The 18,060-nt window shown below is 51.6% G+C and overlaps 1 protein-coding gene across 1 annotated transcript in view; it reads right to left on the bottom strand.

The window, feature by feature from the left end:
- Nucleotides 1-4,403, bottom strand: part of ITGAX (integrin subunit alpha X) — a 30,195-nt gene extending 25,792 nt beyond the window's left edge. Inside the window, 5 exon segments of the mRNA XM_033218239.1 lie at nt 2,116-2,227; nt 2,374-2,444; nt 2,745-2,848; nt 3,475-3,580; nt 4,183-4,403. Of these exon segments, the coding sequence (XP_033074130.1) occupies nt 2,116-2,227; nt 2,374-2,444; nt 2,745-2,848; nt 3,475-3,580; nt 4,183-4,219 (430 nt within the window). The 5' untranslated portion in view covers nt 4,220-4,403.
- Between the last annotated feature and the right edge of the window lie 13,657 nt (nt 4,404-18,060).

Below are 18,060 nucleotides of genomic sequence, written 5' to 3'. Positions count from 1 at the left end.
AAGAGGCTGTGATGGGCCGGGCACAGTGGCTGACACCTGTAATCCCAGTACTTTGGGAGGCCGAGGTGGGCGGATCATGAGGTCAGGAGATCGAGACCATCCTGGCCAACATGGTGAAACCCCATCTCTACTAAAAATACAAAAATTAGCTGGGTGTGGTGGCATGCACCTGTGGTCCTAGCTACTCGGGAGGCTGAGGCAGAATTGCTTGAACCCGGGAGGTGGAGGCTGCAGCGAGCCGAGATCGCACCACCACAGCACTGCAGCCTGGCAACAGAGTGAGGTTCCATCTCAAAAAAAAAAAAAAGGCTGTGATGAAGCTGCTCACCCCTGTGCAGCCAGCCCTGTCGATAAAAAAAAGTGAAGGTCAGACTGGGTGCAGTGGCTTACGCCTGTAATCCAAGCACTTTGGGAGGCCTAGACAGAAGAATTGCTTGAGCCCAGGATTTCAAGATCAGCCTGGACAACATAGATGTGACAACCTCACATCTACTAAACATTGTTAAAAATCAGCTGGGCCTGGTGGCTCTTCTCTGTGGTTCCAGCTACTCTGGAGGCTGAGGTGGGAGGATCACTTGAGCCCAGGAGTTGGAGGCTGCCGTGAGCTGTGATTGTACCACTGCACTCCAGCCTCAGTGACAGAGTAAGACTGTCTCTAAAAAAAAAGAAGAAAAAAAAAAAAAAAAAAAACAGGAAGATTTCTCCAATTCAGATGGTAGGAAGCAGAAGGCCTCCCCCTCCACCCTGGATATCTGTGCCCCTCCCTGGACCCATTCCTCCTTCCTCCCTCAATGTCACCCCATCCAGCAATGATACAAACTGGCACCAGTTCCTGGCCAGTGTATGTCCTCACTGCTCAGTGCTGAATGGTAGTTTTGTTAATTTTTTTTTTTTAATTGAGACGGAATCTCACTGTCACCCAGGCTGGAGTGCAGTGGTGCGATCATAGCTCCCTACAGCCTCCAACTCCTGAGCTCAAGCGATTCTCCTGCCTCAGCCTCCCCAGTAGTTGGCACTATATGTATGTAACACCATGCCCAGCTACTTTGTATTTTATATTTATTTTTTGTAGAGATGAAGTCTCACTATGTTGCCCAGGCTGGTCTCAAACTCCAGGCCTCAAATGACCCTCCTGCCTTGATTGTTAATATTTTAAACAAGTCATCACAGGCAACAGCCACACACTGGGCCTGTTCTGTTCTCAGCTTAAATACAGGCCCCCACTCCCTTCCTGTGTGAAGACAGCGTCTATCCTGAGAAGAGGACGCTCTTACAGCACCTGGAGAGGAGACCCCCTTCCATGTGACCTCTCAGCATTCTCTCTGCCCCAGAGGCCTCCACCGGAGAGACAGGTGTCCTGGGCATTCTGATGAATGCCCAGCCCCTGTGGATGGAGTCTGGACCCACGGAGGTGCTGGAAGGTGCACCCTATTTGCAACCAGATGTCAGTCTCACCAAGGGCTTGAGAGCAAATGTGAAACCAAGGGGAGGCCTCAGACTGCCAGGTCTGAAAAGCCCACTGTTCCGCTTCCTTATCTTTCTTCCCCATCACCACCAGGGAAGCCAGGCCCTGCGTCTCAACCTGCATGTGCACACGCACACACGCACATACATGCACACACATGTATACACACACACATATGTACACACACACACACACACGTTGCTCACACTGCACTTTCACTGACCTTTCCTAAACTACTGCACAAACCAATTGGTCATATCCCAGGACCCACTGGATGAAAATAGATCCTCTTCTCTAAAAATAACAGCAGCTGGCCTTCATGGGGCTGTCACCTGGTACTAGCTGCTGTGCTAGCCCCTGGCCATGAATCATCCTATGTTACTTTCAGTGCTGGGTGTGTTATTCTCCCCATCCAACAGAGAATGAAGAAACGGATGCTTGGAGAGGTTAAGGTCACAGGAAAGGTCCAGCGGTGGGCCAGGAACGGGCAGGGTGTGCGGGCGGCAGTGTCGGGAACCACTGCGACACGTGGTAACTCTTTTTCCAGATCCCTTCTTCCTGATCCACTCTGGCAAGACTGTCTCTAGCCCACCGCACCCCCAGTTGGATGTGCGTGAGCTCCTCAAAGACTTGGTGGTCCCGACACTCACCCTGCCTGGACGCCGGGAGCCTCTGGGTGAGCTGGGTGGGGGCCAGGAGGAAGCAGAGTCCAGTCAGGTACATGTTCCTCCCACACCCGTGGTGCACGGTGGGGCCGCAGGCCTGGGGACACAGCGGGCTGCTGGGGGGCTGCTCCTGCTCCCTCCCACCCTCGAATTCCAGCACCTCCACCCTACAAGAGACTCCCAGCCCCCGCGGCCCCGGCTCCTCCCTCCCTTAGAGGCCTCCTGTGCCCTAGGGCCACTCACCAGCAGCTGGGGGGGGCTGGTGGTAGCCGCCAGGGACAGGCCCAGGGACATGTTCACGGCCTCCGGGGGGACTGCAGGGACAGATATGTGCATGGTCACTTTCGGGGGTACAGAGAAGGCTGTGGAAGAGCTGGGCAGGGGTCACCTCCACCTGGGAGACAAGGTCTGATGGTGAAGGGAGCTGTCCGGTTTTGACAGAGCTGCAGGGGTGTGATGAGCGGGGAGGCCTTAAGAGGCCAGGAAGCATGTCTGAGGGTGAGGGTCTCAGACACAGCAAAAGTTGGAAGTGAAACTCCGGTGAGCCCCACGGGCCCCTGGAGCTGGGGAGCCTGGTGGCCCTGCCCTGGGTCCCAGGAGGGGCGGTGACTCACCCTGCAGGCCAATGGGCTCACAGGCACCGGTGCTGTAGCTGCACTGGTAGAGGCTGCCCGTTTGGTTGGCAGCTGTTCTCTCTTGGGGGGCTCCAACCACCACCCTGCGAGGAGACAAAGAACACTTCAGGTAAGAGTGTGGACGCTGCGGCACAGCTGCCGCTCCGGCAAGTGTGCGTTCCCTCTCTAAACCTCAGCTTCCTCATCTGCAAGATGGATTTTCATCATTTAAATTCCACGTGGAAGGGATTTCTGTCTGTTGGATTCTCTGGCGTATGGAGACAATAAACATTTGTTGAGTCTGGGTGTGGTGGCTCACACTTGGAATCCCAGCACTTTGGAAGGCTGAGGTGGGAGGATCGCTTGAGCCCAGGAGTTTGAGACCAACGGAGGCAACATAGTGAGACCCTGTCTCTCTATATTTTTAAATGTATAGAAAAAAAGAAAGAAAAAACAAGTAAGTGTTTGTTGCACGACTGATTCCTACTCACAGGTTGTCGTGTGGACTCAGTCAGCGTCCACCTATGATGAGCCTGGCACTGCACTTACTGCTCTGTAAATGTTAGCTGTGAGGCCGTGCCTGCTTTCAGGGCAAATCTTCATTAGCCAGGGCAGTCGCTACACCAGACAGAGAGGAGAGTTTGCAAATAACAGGGCAGGGCCAGGGGCACGGGGCCCTGAGCAGGGAGAGGATGGATGGAGCCGAAGGCCAGCGCCACCTGGGCCTCACCAGGAGTTGGCATACTGGACCACACTGTCTCCAAACCCAGCGCTGTCCACACGGAAGGCTGTCAGCTCCTCTGTGTCCAAGTTGAAACCCAGAGAAGTTGCTAAGGCTGGGAAAGAGGTGGGAAGAGAGCTTTGGAGAAGGGTCTTCCTCCTGCCTGGCCGCCCTCTACCCCCAGCCCCAGCGCCCCAATCTCCCCTCTGAGCCTGATGCCCAGGGTGCCTGGGTCTTCTGGACACCCAACTCATCCCCTTCTCTCCTTCCCAGGGTCCAGGGAGGCCCCTTGCCCACCATCCGCTATCGAGTTTCAGTTCTCCATTTCTGCAGAGCAGTACCCAGGCTCTAAAAAGGATCTTTCCCCAATGTGCCCCTCAAGTGCTATGAGAGAGACTCCAGGAAAACTTGGGTACCAAAGCATTCTGTCCACAGAGCACAAGCTTGGCACGTTCTATCTATTTTTAAAATCTCTGGAGTGTCGAGACAACTGGCCTCTCTTCCAGCATCTCTGGAACTCCCCCAAAGTTGGTTCATCAATATCCTCTCCCTCCACAAACTCCAAATCTCAAACCCTATGTGCCAGCCTCCCCCTCATGCTTGACTCAGTCTCTCTTCCTACCCAGATCCTAAACCCCCAGCCTGAGCCCCCATTTCAAGGCCCTGGCTCCCTTGGGCCTGGGTCCCCAGCCCTACTTCACTGGGGCCTAGGCTCACCTGTGAACAGGAGGAGCGCTGCCTTTGTCCTGGTCATGACTAGAAGGTCAGACGTGGAGCTCTGAGCTCCTGGGCTGTTGCAGGAAGAGCTGGACCAAGGTACTGAGGAAGCAAGTGGGCAGAGAGGTGGCCAGGGGCAGGAAGAAGGTTGTCAGCATGAGTCAGAGGGGGCGGGCAGAGAACGCGGCTGATCCGAGAATGGGCCGGCCGCCCACACACCCCCAACCCCACCGCAGTCTCTCATCAGATGACTTGGCTTGATGCCCTTTGCTTGGGTGGATGCAAATCCCTGCTCTGCCCCTCCCAGGCTCCCCCTTGACTGCCAGAAGGCACCCCTTGACCTTGAAATTTCAGCCAGACTGGAGGGGGGTGGGGCAGATGCCAACCCCTCAGGACCCTAAAGGAAACCCTGGTGGGAGCCCTTCACTCTGGCCTGGAAAATCTGGGCCAAGGAGTGGGGCATCCGGGTCCCTAAGAGGAGCACAGAGCAAGTATTTGTTCATTCATTCATTCTCTCATTTATTCATCATTTATTTAAGATGCCTAATTTGAGCCTGGAGACGCAAGCCCTCTGCTAGGTGGGGAAGAAAATATAAACCACAAATCCCCAGCCCTGGGGTCAGTGGAGAGGCAAATTTATAAACAGCAAGTTCCCCCGCTGTGAGGGGGAAGCGCAGAGACCACAGGGTGCCTCACTCAGGCTGAGAAGGTGTGGCTTTCTGAGAAGCCTTCCTGGAAGAGGTGGCACTTGAGCTGAGCACTGAAAGCAACCGAAGTCGGGAGGTGACAGGGCAGCCAGACATGGATGAGGCAGGGGACAGGAGGGTCTGTGTGTGAAATCAGCAATGGAACCAAACAGTCAGGGTGGGAAGTGGTAAGAGATAAGGTCAGGGCCACTGGGAGGAAAAGAAGGGGAAGCAGGCCCCAGGCCCTGGAAGCCCCCCTAATATACATCAATTTTTTTTTTTTTTTTAATTTCAGAAACAGGGTCTTGCTCTGCCACCCAGGCTGGAGTGCAGTGGTGTGATCACAGTTCACTGCTGCTTCGAACTCCTGGGCCCAAGGGATCCTCCTGCCTCAGCCTCCCAAGTAGCCAGGACTATAGGATTGCACCACTGCACCTGAATATATATATGTGAGTGTGTGTGTGTGTATATATATATATTTTTTTTTTTTTTTTTTTTTTTAGTAGAGACAGAGTTTCCCCATGTTGGTCAGGCTGGTCTCAAACTCCTGGTCTCAATCAAGCCTCCTGCCTCAGCCTCCCAAAGTGCCGGGATCACAGGTGTGAGCCACCGCACCTGGTGAGAATACATTGATTTTGTCCTGAGGGTAGAGGGGAGCATTGAAGGGAATTCATGAGGACTGAGATCTTCACATTTTCATTTTAGAAAGTGGGTTATATGGGCATGGTTTGTTTGGGAAGCAGCTGGAAACTTATTTGTCAGGAGAGAGATGTTGGGGGTCTGCGGGGTGAGTAGACTGCTGACTGTGGGGATGGGCTGGAGGCTGATCGATCACTGCAGGGAGGACAGAGGTGATGGAGGAGGAAGCGTGGGGGTTAGGCCAATCTCAGTTTTGAGGAAAACAGAGCGTAGTGTTTAAGAGCTTGGACTATTTCAACCTCTCTGTGCCTCAGTTTCCTCATCTGCAAAATGGGAATGATCACGAAAGTCCACACCCCTTGTCGTTGCTGGGAGAGTTGAGTGGTGTGGAGGGCTCGGGAGAGCAGGTGGGAACCTGGGCTGGCAGCTGTGATCATTGCTGTGCTGTGACAGCCGTCCTGGTGGAAGAGGGCATCTGTGGAGCCTCCGAGAGAGAGGTCAGAGGTAGTTGGATGTGTGGGTCTGGACCTCAGAAACAGCCTTGGATTCTGGGCCCATCAGCAGAAGTGCTGGGTGAGGTCCTGGTGAGAGGGTGATGAGGGAGGAGCATGCAGGCCACGGAAACAGCAGTGGTGGCTGCAGAGCAGGAGATGCTGAAGACTGAGGAGGCCCCACAGAGAGGCAGGAGGAGGCCGGGAGAGAGACGGGCAGGCCGGACGGGGGACATGAACCATGGCGCAGCCTGCCAAACATCCAGTGAGGCAGGAGATGAGGAGGTCCCTGGCTCTGGTAGCAGAGGCCATCAGAGATCCCGCAGTGGGCCACGCCGGGATGGCAGGAAGGCCAGGCTGGCATGGGCAGAGGAGGGGCCGGCACGAGGAAGGCGGCAGTGCTGTCACCTGGAGTGAGAGCCTCAGACACACTTCCAAGCAGCATGGCTGGGAGAAGGCCCTAGAGAAAGGGAAAGACAAGGAAAACTGCAGAGAGAGAAGATGGAGGGTTGAATGCCAAGAAGGAAACAGAGACAGAAAATCCCCAAAAAGAGGAAGAAGTAGTGCAAGTTCTGGAGAGGATAAAAGAGGAACTGGCAATTGGGAATGTGGAGGGCTGGGCTTGTGGGCAGGATGAGGGCCAGAGAGCCCTCGCCTTTGAGGAGGCCATGATCCCAGCCTTCTCGACACCCCCTTTCCCTGGGTTGAGGTCCACCTCTGGAGGAGGAGGCAGGAGAGGAGGACCCCAGACGCATGAAAGACCCCCTCTCCTCTCAAGCTGCCCACCGACTTCCACCATGCCCTGGGCTCAGTCAAGGTGAACTTGAATTGGAAGAAAGCTATGGTGAGATCACTCGCTTTTGGAACAGACAACTCAGGTTCAGCAAAGAGGAAGACAGGATGTGTCCTCAACTCACCCCACCCCCTTCTTACAGGTGAGAGCCGTGGGGCTGCAGTCAGGACCTCAGGGTGTCTAAAACTCATAGCCCCACTTCAGTGAATCATGACTGTGAGGTTTCCAGAGAAAGGATGGCAGCTGGGGAAATGATGTAAGTGAGGAAGGAGGGGGCTGCCCATCACCCATCTCCTCAGCCCCGTGGGGCTCTGAGTCAGCAGAGCCCAGTCCCTCATCTAGCCTCCTGGGGTGCTCAGAGCCCAGACTGAGCCCATGGCAAGAGGTCAAGGGCAGAGGGAGGGTCTGGGGGAGTCTGGAGAGTAGCCAGCCTGTCTTGGGCTGATCCTCACCATCCCTGCTCCATCCCTGAACCCAGGGACGCTGGTTGAAAAAGTTTCCAGCAGGGCAGCAGGTCAGGGGGGTGTGGTTCTGACACAAACAGGCGAGGAGGTAGATATGGAGAAGCCAGATCGGATGCTGCTGCCTTAATTCGGATGTGATTTGCCTAAGTGGAACTGAAAAATTTGGGGTCTATCTCCTGTGTCCTTTGTTTTCTGTGGAAAGAAGAGAACAGAAACCTGGTGGGCAGAAACCCTCGGATTTCTGGTCCGTTTTTGCCCCTTGTTCACCCACGAGGCCCAAGTGGAGTTACCCTAAAGTTTCTGCCCTTCCTCTACCTGCCTGCAGTCACTCTCACTTCTCTCTTTGAAGGACAATCCCTGCTGCACCCCCACATTTTCTTAAAATACAATTTATTTTAATTCTAAAGTGTAGAAATACACACAAACAGAGGTACTCGGGAAGACGCTGTGCTCCAAAAACACCCTGAAGGCCTGGCGTTCTGGTGTGGGGACAGTTTGGGAGCACCGTCTGGAAAGCTAGGGAGACGGAAAGGAGAAGCAGGCATGGGGTAACAATATCGGGCGGCCGACACAGGAGCTGCCATGATGACATTTACAGCACCACGCACTTTATTTAAAACAATTTTTTTCTTCTCTCTTTTTTATTTATTAATTTTTTTAGTAGAGATGGGGTTTCCCTATGTTGGCCAGGCTGGTCTTGAACTCCTGGCCTCAGGCAATCCACCTGCCTCAGCCTCCCAAAGTCCTGTGGTTACAGGCATGAGCCACCTCACTCAGCTTCTTTTATAAAATTTTAGATTCAGCAGGTACATGTGCAGGTCTATTACACAGGTATATTGCGGGGTACTGAGGTTTGCACTTCTGTTGACCCTGCCACCCAAATAGTGAGCAGAGTATCTGATAAGTGGTTTTTCAACCCTTGCTCCCCTCCCTCCCTCTTCCCTTCTGGAGACCCCAGTGTCCATTGTTCCCATCTTTATGTACATGTGTACCCAATGTTTAGCTCCCACTTATAAATGAGAATGTGCAGTATTTGGTTTTCCGTTCCTGTGTGAATTCACTTAGGACTATGACCTCTAGCTGCATCCATGTTGCAGCAAAGGACATGATTTCATTATTTTTCATGGCTGCATAGTATTCCATGGTGTGTGTAGCATGTTTTCTTTAACCAATCCACCATGGATGGGCACCCAGGTTGATTCTACGTCTTTGCTATTGCGCTTTATTTATACTAGCTAATCGAACTCTCACAGAAGTCCTGTGACAGGGACTGCTGTCACCCCTATTTAACAGATACAAAACTGAGGCCCTGAGAAGTTGGGTCATCTGCCTCAGGTCACCCAGCTAGTGCGGGCTGAGGACAGAACTCAAGGTGCTAGAGTCTTGACTATTTTGCTAATGACTTTACTTCCTCCTCTCTGCCCTAAAGGCTGCTTGTGTCATATTTGTTCTCTCAACCACTCATCCCACACACATGGGCTGCCCACATGACCCAGTGCTGGCCACTGTGAGAAGCAAGACAAACAGGAAAGGGTCTCAGCCCTCACAGAGTCACACCCCAGAAGGAGATTACACCCCAGAAGTTTTACTAGACAGTAGAGTGACCCAAGGAAGAAAGTGATTAGCTCTGCTTGATGAATTGCAGAGGGAGAGGCCTGAGATGAATGAGGCAGTGCCTGATGCGCCAGAGGCTGGGCAGGGACTGCTGCCTTCCACACACTGGGGCAGTGTCCTTCTAACATTTCCTTTATTGTTTTGTTTTTCAGAAACAAAGTCTTACTCTGTCACCCAGGCTGGAGTGCAGTGGTGTGATCAGAGCTCACTGCAGCCTCAACCTCCTGGGCTCAAGTGATCCTCCCAATTCGGCCTCCTGAGTAGGTGGGACTACAGGTGTGCACCACCATGCCTAGATAATTTTTAAATGTTTTGTGAAGTTGGGGGTCTTGCTGTGTTGCCCAGGCTGGTCTTGAACTCCTGGCCTTAGGCGATCACCCCCACCACTTCAGCCTCCCAAAGTGTTGAGATTATAGGTGTGAGCCACCATGCCCTGCAGTTTTAACCCTTTTATCCCCAGTTCTTCACACAATGCATGATACATGGGAGGCACACAATCCATACTTGGCTCAAGAATGAAGTGAAAGAATGGCAGAGTGTTATCCAGGCAACACAAGGACTGATAGTTCCAGTCCCAGTCACTATTGCAGCTCAGTTATGTGCCTGGGAAACAGCATTTGCTGCAATTGTTCTAAGCTAAGGGTGGGGGATGGGAAGTTAATAATCAGTCTTTCTCAGTGAAGAATAAAAGGTGACACTCTCTAGATGAGAGTACATTGAAGGGAGATACTGCATCTCACTTCTCCTTGTCTCTCCAACAATGGGCATTGGATACCGAGCAGATACAACCAGGAGTCAGTTCCTGTCTGTGGGTGTAGGATGGATAGGTGATGCGAGGGTGAATGGGTTTGTGTGTGGACAGGTGGATGGATGAAAGGATGGGGTGGAGGGTGGATGGGTAAATGGGTGGGTGGTGGGTGAGTGAACAGGTGGATGGGGGAAGGATGGGGTGGTGGGTGGATGGGTAGATGGGTGGGTGAACAGGTGGGGGGTGGAAGGGTAGATGGGTGGGTGGGTGGGTGGGTGAACAGGTGGATGGGTGGAAGGATGAGGTGGTGGATGGGTGGGTAGATGGGTAGGTGGGTGGGTGAACAGGTGGATGGGTGGAAGGACGGGGTGGTGGGTGGATGGGTAGATGGGTAGGTGGGTGGGTGAACAGGTGGATGGATGGAAGGATGGGGTGCTAAGTGGATGGGTAGATGGGTAGGTGGGTGGGTGAACAGGTGGATGGATGGAAGGATGGGGTGGTGGGTGGATGGGTAGATGGGTGGGTGGATGAACAGGTAGATGGGTAGGTGAAGGAGAGACTGCACATGTTTGAAGCGAATGGACCAAATGCTCAGCCCCCTCACCCACAGACCTGCTCAATAATTGCATGAATCAGAAGCCACCTGGAGCAAAGCAGGAGTCGCCTAAGAGGTAAACTAAGTTGAATTGGTGCGAATTTAGAACAAAACAAGGATTTAACTTGAGTGACAGGCAACAGAAAACAAGTCAAGCAAAGGAAAGCAATGAGAAGTTGGGGAACGTGGCCAACGCATCCCTGGCGGACAGGGAAATGCTGGGTCACAAGCAAGGGGAAAAGGGAGGAAGGAGCTCCTGCTGGCAAAGCCCAGGAAGAAATGAGGGCTGTACCTGCTCAGACTCCCACGCTGGCGAGCAATTTCACCAGAATGAGAAGAATATGGATTTAATTTGTACTTAAATTCAGGGAAATAGACACACAGGAGAAAAGGGGAAGTGAAGACAAGTCACTGAGAAACTGGGGAAGAAGGGAGAGAAGAGGAAATATTATAGAAAAGAGGTGGTCATAGAAGGGGGCTTGGGTTTGCAATGTTGGTGACAACACCCATACCTTCCATTTGAAGGCTTCCATTTGAAGGTGGAGGCTCCCCTACATCCACCCATCCACCTGTTCACCCATCCACCCACTCATCTGCCCATCCACCCAGCATCCCATCCTTCCATCCATCCATCTGTCCACACACAAATCCATCCACCCTCCTGTCACCCATCCGTCCTACACTCACAGACAGGAACTGACCCCTGGTTGTATCTGCTCAGTGTCCAATGCCCATTGTTGGAGAGATGAGGAGAAGAAAGCAGGATGGAGTGGGGAAAGAGGCTAAGTACAGGGAGCTCTCCGCTGACCCTGACTCCAGCCTGGTTCCCGAAAGCTGTGAGCATGAATGGGTCCCTCCTTGAGGCTGAAGTGTGGCCCTTGGTTCTCCCTGGGTGGGTCAGTCATTGACCACCAGTCATTCTTCCCCGCTTCCTCCAGCTTATCCTACTGCCACCCAGGAGAAGGTGCGGCTCCCCTGCAGCCAAGACCATTCCCCAGAGACTGGGGACACTTGTGAGCCTTGAGTACCAACACAGCAACTGAGAAATTGCTGTTAACCCAATGTTAACCCTCCAAGCAAGAGTTTTTAAGGGCGAGGTACATTTCAGGAAAGCAGAAGTTACAGGCAAAATCATAAACCAATACCTGGAGGTTATACATTAGTTTGGCCTAAAAAGCTAGGATATCTTGAAGCAAGGCTTACAAGTCATACATGAGTTCAAAGATTCTTTGATTTGCAATTGGTTAAGGAAGCAAGGCTTTGACTAAAATCTTGGGGTCAGCAGGAAGGAATGTTAAGGTCTGGCCTATGGAAGTGACTGTCTCTCCACGGCCCTCAGGAAGAAATTTAGAGCAAAGAATAGTGATCAGAGTTCAGTCTTCAGTTCCATTATCAGTGGCCTACATACCAGCAGATGGCATTTTCCATTTGGGGGTGATATGGTTTGGATTTGTGTCCCCACTCAAATCTCTTGTTGGATTGTAATCTGCAGTGTTGGAGGAGGGGCCTGGTGGGAGGTGATTGGACCATGTGGGCGGATTTCTCCCTTGCTGTTCTCATGATAGTGAGTGAGTTATCAAAAGTTCTCGTTGTTTAAAAGTGTGTAGCATCTCGCCCTGCTCTCTCTTCTTTCCTTCTTCAGCCGTGTAAGACATGACTCCTTCCTCTTCGCCTTCACCATGACTGTAAGTTTCCTGAGGCCTCCCCAGCCATGCTTTCTGTAATGCCTGAGGAACCAACCATTAGCCAATTGAATCTCTTTTCTTTATAAATTACCCAGTCTCAGGTAGTCCTCCGTAGCAATGAAAGAACGGACTAATACAGTGGGAGTCCAGGTTTCTGAAAAACAACTCAGGGATGTATGTTAAAACCCTTGGTTTTCTGGGAAACCACACATCTTGTGGCTCTCACTTCCTTGTTTGCAGTGATTGCTATCTTCCTGCTTACCAGGCTGCTCATATACTTCTCCGGATTAGCAAGGCATCTGGAATTCTCCTTGAAGAAACTCAAGATTTTTCTTTATTTCCATGTGTTGGGGAAGCCAGCAGGCCTCTAAGAGGGGTCCCCACTCTGTCTCAGGCACAGACAACATCTAGTGACCACAGAATGATTTCATCTTAATCCCTTTTTAGGGTAAAAGGGGGTAGCAAGGGAATCCCTAGGAAGGTGGGGTGAGAGAACAGAACAGGGCAGACATCCAGGGTCTCTGCGAGAACTTGAGTCAGTGGGGCCATGCCTGGGGGGGGCTGGGCTGGAGACACCTGTGTGAATTAAAAGAGGGAGAATTTCAAAGAGGAGGAGTAAGGCGGGGTCATCCCACTCAGCTTCTCTCTCCTGGCCCTGACATGTTAGCACAATTGGTCTCAACAGGCAAATGCGTATATGGCAGAACTTGGCAACCAATGCACCCTGTTCACGTTCACTCAGCCCAGCCTGCAGAGGGATCTTATCCTTTAATGGCAGTGGGGGATGGGGGCAGATAAGGGGAAGGATTCTAGCAATTGTTCAAGTCTGCGCCAAGATGGGAATGCCCACAGAGGAAGCAGAAAAGAAGTTGCTCTATTGATCTATTTATCACAGTAGCTGGACCAGATGATTGCAGAAAGACACAAAGATCAACCAAACGAGAGCAGGCAAAGCCTATTCATTCAGAGCTGGCTCTAGCAAAGGAGTCAGTCGCCATCACTTGCGTTTTGGCAGAGACTCAAAAATGGGCAGAACAGTAGGAAAGCTTTGTAGTGGAAAATGGGAAGGCTTCAGGGATGCCCCAAGTAGAAGCTGCTGGACTGGGAGGCTGTACGTCGCCCACTGGAAGCGGGCATCCTGTGCAATTGACTGGGTGACATATTTGGCTTTGTCTGGTTGGTCCTAAGTTAGAAGCAGGGACAAAAACTAGGGAAGCCATCAGTTATTGATTAAGTCCTGGACATGGGGCTGATAGTTATTGATAGGCCTTCTGGGCTGGGTGCGGCAAGCTTTGGGGCAGATGTCTATTTTTATGTCTAGTCTGGCCACTATCCCTTTGTATATTCAGTCTCTTGGGCTCTAGAAAATGTAGAGTATGCCAGGCGCAGTGGCTCACTCCTGTAATCCCTGCACTTTGGGAGGCAGAAGCAGGAGGATCACTCAAGCTCAGGAGCTCGAGACCGTCCTGGGCAACACAGTGAGACCCTGACTTTACAAAAATTTAAAAATCAGGCTCACATCTGCAATCCCAGCACTTTGGGAGGCCGAGGTGGGCAAATCACGAGGTCAGGAGCTCGAGACCAGCCTGACCAACATGGTGAAACCCTGTCTCTCCTAAAAATACAAAAACTAACCAGGCATGGTGGCGGGTGCCTGTAATCCCAGCTACTCAGGAAACTGAGGAAGGAGAATCACTTGAACCCAGGAAGCGGAGGTTGCAGTGAGCTGAGATTGCGCCATTACACTCCAGTCTGGATGACAGAACAAGACTCCATCTCAAAAAAATAAATAAAAATTTAGACTAGCACAGTAATGTAGGCCTGTAGTCCCAATCACTCAGGAGGCTGAGGCAGGAGGATCCCTTGAGCCTAGGAGATCAAGGGTGCAGTGAGCTGTGATCACACCACTGCACTCAGCCTGGGTGAAAGAGAGAGCTCCTGTCTCAAAAAAAAAAAAAAAAAAGAAATGAAAATGTGAAATGGCCCAGTTGGGTACTATATGGTCATAAAGATGTGTTAGGATGAAGGGAAACAGATGTCTGAGAGCCGTCTCTCCTCAAAGAGGGCACAGAGGATAGGAAGCTGGGGAAACCCAAGTCTGTTCATTCATTCATTCCCTTTCTCAGCAATTGTTTGTTACATGTTCCAGGTATTGTCCTAGGGTCTAGGGGTGCAATGGGGCTTCCTGTTCCCTCCGAATGTACAGTCTCCAGGGAAAGAAATGCAGGTTGCCATGGCAGCAAGCAAGAGGCAGAATTTCTCCCAGCTGGGGGATCAAGAGGATCTGGAGGAAGATCACTTCAGCTGAGGCAGGGGTCAGGTGAACGAGAAAAGGAAGTGAGTTCTGGGCAGAGGATACAGCATAGACAAAGGTTGAGAGGTGAGAGGGAGTTAGGAGAACCAGACAGGTCCTGACCTTCCCAGACAGGCCATGCTGAAGCTGGGCTTCTCCGGTAATTACTAATCACAATGCCTTTCACTTTCAGAAGGGTGTTGGTCACCTGAAGTGTGGCTCACCTCGGAAATGTGAGGTTCAAGATGGGGGGGGCGGGCTGGAGCAGAAGCTGAGCCACAGAGGAAGCCAGGGTCTCAAAAGTCACCTCAAAAACAACTGCCCAGGCTCAGGGGCCAGAGTGCTATGTGGCTTTGGGGGACCGGAGTGATTGGAGAGCCGTGTCCTGCCTAATAGGGCGGTTCTGTTGTAGCCTCATATTGCCAAATGTTTCAGTTTTTCTTTTTCTTTCTTTCTTTCTTTTTTTTCCCCCCGTTTGAGGCAGGGTATTGTTCTGTTGTCCACGCTGGAGTGCAGTGGTGCCATCATAGCTCACTGCAACACTGACCTCCTGGGCTCAAGCAATCCTCCCACCTCAGCCTCCAGAGTAGCTGAGACCACAGGTGTGCACCAGCACACCTGGCTAAATTTTTTTGTTGGTTTTTGAGATGGAGTTTCACTCTTGTTGCCCAGGCTGCAGTGCAATGGTGTGATCTTGGCTCGCTGCAGTCCCCACCTCCTGGGTTCAAGCGATTCTTCTGCTTCAGCCTCCTGAGTAGATGGGATTACAGGCACCTGCCACCACGCCCAGCTAATTTTTTGTGTTTTTAGTAGAGATGGGGTTTTGACATGTTGGCCAGACTGGTCTCAAACCCCTGACCTCAGGTGATCCATCAGCCTCAGCCTCCCAAAGTGCTGGGATTACAGGTGTGAGCCACTGAACCTGGCCCCTTTTTGTTTGTTTGTTTGTTTTGTTTGTTTGTTTGTTTTAAGAGACAGATCTTGCTATGTTGCTCAGGCTGGTCTGGTCTTGAACTCCTGGGCTTAAGCAATCCACCCTCCTTGGCCTCCCAAATGCTGGGATTACAGAACTGCACCACCATGACTGGCCTCCACTTTTTCAAGAAAAGCTATAAATACAGATTCCTCTCAGAAATCCCTCAATTTTAAAATGTCAACAACTAATCAAAAACAAACAAACAAGACTGTGTGGGTCAAATAAAACCTGAGAACTGGATTTGGCCCAAAGGCTGTGAGTTTAGAATCTCTTTTCTGAACTGGAAGTGATTACGAGTTAAGAATCTCCAAAAGCAAAGCCTGGGTGTTTTCCCTGGGAAAGGGAAATCCACACCATCCGGGCACACGTCTCTCGGGAATCACTCCAGAGAGGGAGGGAAGTACCTTTCTAGTAGCTTTCTCATGCATCTGCAGGGGGACAGATCATGGCCTATTTCTCTATCAAGTCATCCTGCCACCAGGTGGGAAGGGATGAAGATGGGGGACCTACCCCACAGTGCTCTCAGAGGTGGAGGGTAAATCCCTAGAAACCAAGCCACGGGGCTCATCACAGAAGGTCCTACACATGGAGAAAACAAAACTGCACCTGTGACCATCTTGGGGACTCTCTATTTTGAGTGTTGGCCTTATCATGAGAGGAAAGGTATTGAAATGCTAGGAGCTGGGGTAGCTGCACCATCAAGAGGCCTTCAGAGGCTGGGAGTGGCAGCTCATGCCTGTCATCGCAGTGCTTTGAGAGGCCAAGGAGGAAGCATCACCTGAGGCCAGGAATTCAAGACCAGCTTGGGCAACATAGCAAGATCCTGTCTCTACAAAAAAATAAAACAATCAGCCAGGCATGGTGGCACATGGAACTACAGAATTCCACCTACTGCGGAGGCTGAAGTGGGAGATCACTTGAGCCCAGGAGCTCGAGGTTGCAGTGAGCTGTGATCATGCCACTGCACTCCAGCTTTGGCAACAGAGTGAGACACTGTCTAAAAAAAGAAAAAGAAGAACAAGAAGAAGACTTCAGGCTTTACCACAAGTAGGAGAACAGAATCTTTGGGAAGGTGGTGATATCAGTTACAACACAGATGAGCGCTGTATCAGAGGCTACTGCGCAGTAATAGTATTTTCAACAATACCAGTGTTCTCGTCTCTTTCCTATAATGGCATGAGAATATGGAGTCCAGGGCTGACATGGTGCCTCCGCAGAGGCGGGACCCAGCCTCCTCTGTTCCACTCTTGCATTCTTCAATGTCAAACTCATCTTCGAGGTCCAAAATGGTGCACTGTGATGCCGACACTCCAGCCAGTGGGAAGATGGTGAAAAAAAAGGACACTTCTTTCCTCAAAGGACCTGGCTCCAAAGTTGCTCACTTCACTGCTGCTCACATCCCATCAGCCTGAACCTTGCCAGGCAGCCACGCCAGCTGCACAGGAGGTGGGGAGATGCGCCCTGTAACTAAGGGGCTAAATGCAATATCCATTGCAGTATAACAAACCACCACGCAGGACTGAGACATCAGCAATTGATTATTTCTCACAGTTGCATGAGGTGACAATCCAGGCAGTTCTATGGGACTGTCCAGTGGCTGCAGGTATTGGACAGCTGGAAGGAAGGACCACAGTGGCCTCACGCGTGCACAGTGGCAGTGGCCTCCGCTGTCTCCTCCATAAGGCCAGTCATTCTCCAGTGGGCCATATGGATCATGGCGTGGTGGCCTCAGCATTCCGAGGAGTGCAGGGCAGGAGCTGCTGTGCTCCTAAAGGTCTAGGCTCCAGAACTCACATGACCACACTCCTACTGTATTCTATTAATCAAAGCAAACCACAAGACCAGCCCAGATTCAAGGAGGTAGACAGGCCACACCATGTGGTGTCAGGGGCAGCAATGTCACACTGCAAGGGTGTGGGGCCAGGACTGTAACCATCTCCCATGGTGGCCCAGATTAAGATTCTACTCTAAGTAGGAAAAGGAGGATGGATACTGAAGGGATTCATTTACTCTGAAGCGAGAAATCCCAAAAAATAAAAGCAAACAGACATTCCTGGACTTGGCCACTTATTACCAGATTTATGGTCCTGTGTATTAGTCACTTTGTGGTCATGCTAGGGCAATTCGTCACTTGAAATGATTTACTTTTCTAACCCGTCATAAAGCTCCTATCTGGCTGAATTCAACATAAGCTTCTCATTCGAAGACACCGAGGTGAACTCTGAGCTCACGCGACTTTAACTACCCTGCAAGGATGGGCGGCTACAGGCATGGAGGCTGCAAGGACAGGTGGCTACAGGTATGGAGGCTGCAAGGACAGGTGACTACAGGTGCGGAGGCTTCAAGGACAGGTAACTACAGGTATGGAGGCTGCCAGGACAAGCAACTAGGTACGAAGACTGCAAGGACCAGCACGGAGGCTGCAAGGACAGGCGACTAGGTACGGAGGCTGCAAGGACAGGTGGCTGTAGACATGGAGGCTGCAAGGACAGCAACTACAGACATGGAGGGTGAAAGGACAGGCGACTGGAGGTACGGAGCACTCTTGTTCCTAGAGCAATTCAGGACTTCTGGAGATATTGAGGACTTTTATCTTTCAACATAAGGAAAGAGAGAAATTCTTAACAGATTTTATTTAAGTCAGGCGAGGAAATAGGAAAGAACCATCTAAAGGTGACCATGTATTGTGTCACCCCCAGATACAAAGGGCCATTGTCTCATCAGCCACCTTTTGAGGGCATCTCACTGCACTTTGAGTGAAATTGAGACTCCTCGCTCCAGCTTGTAAAGCACTTGTGCCCAAGCCCTGCCCACTCTCCCAGCCTCCCCTGCCTTCCCCTCTGCCTGGAGGACTTCTGTCCCTGCTTCAGTCAGGTGTCACCTGCCTTGGGGAC

Source organism: Trachypithecus francoisi, unplaced genomic scaffold, assembly GCF_009764315.1.
Source record: "Trachypithecus francoisi isolate TF-2019V2 unplaced genomic scaffold, Tfra_2.0 Lachesis_group10, whole genome shotgun sequence".
Lineage (NCBI taxonomy): Eukaryota > Metazoa > Chordata > Mammalia > Primates > Cercopithecidae > Trachypithecus > Trachypithecus francoisi.
This window is presented reverse-complemented; position numbering and strand designations above follow the sequence as displayed.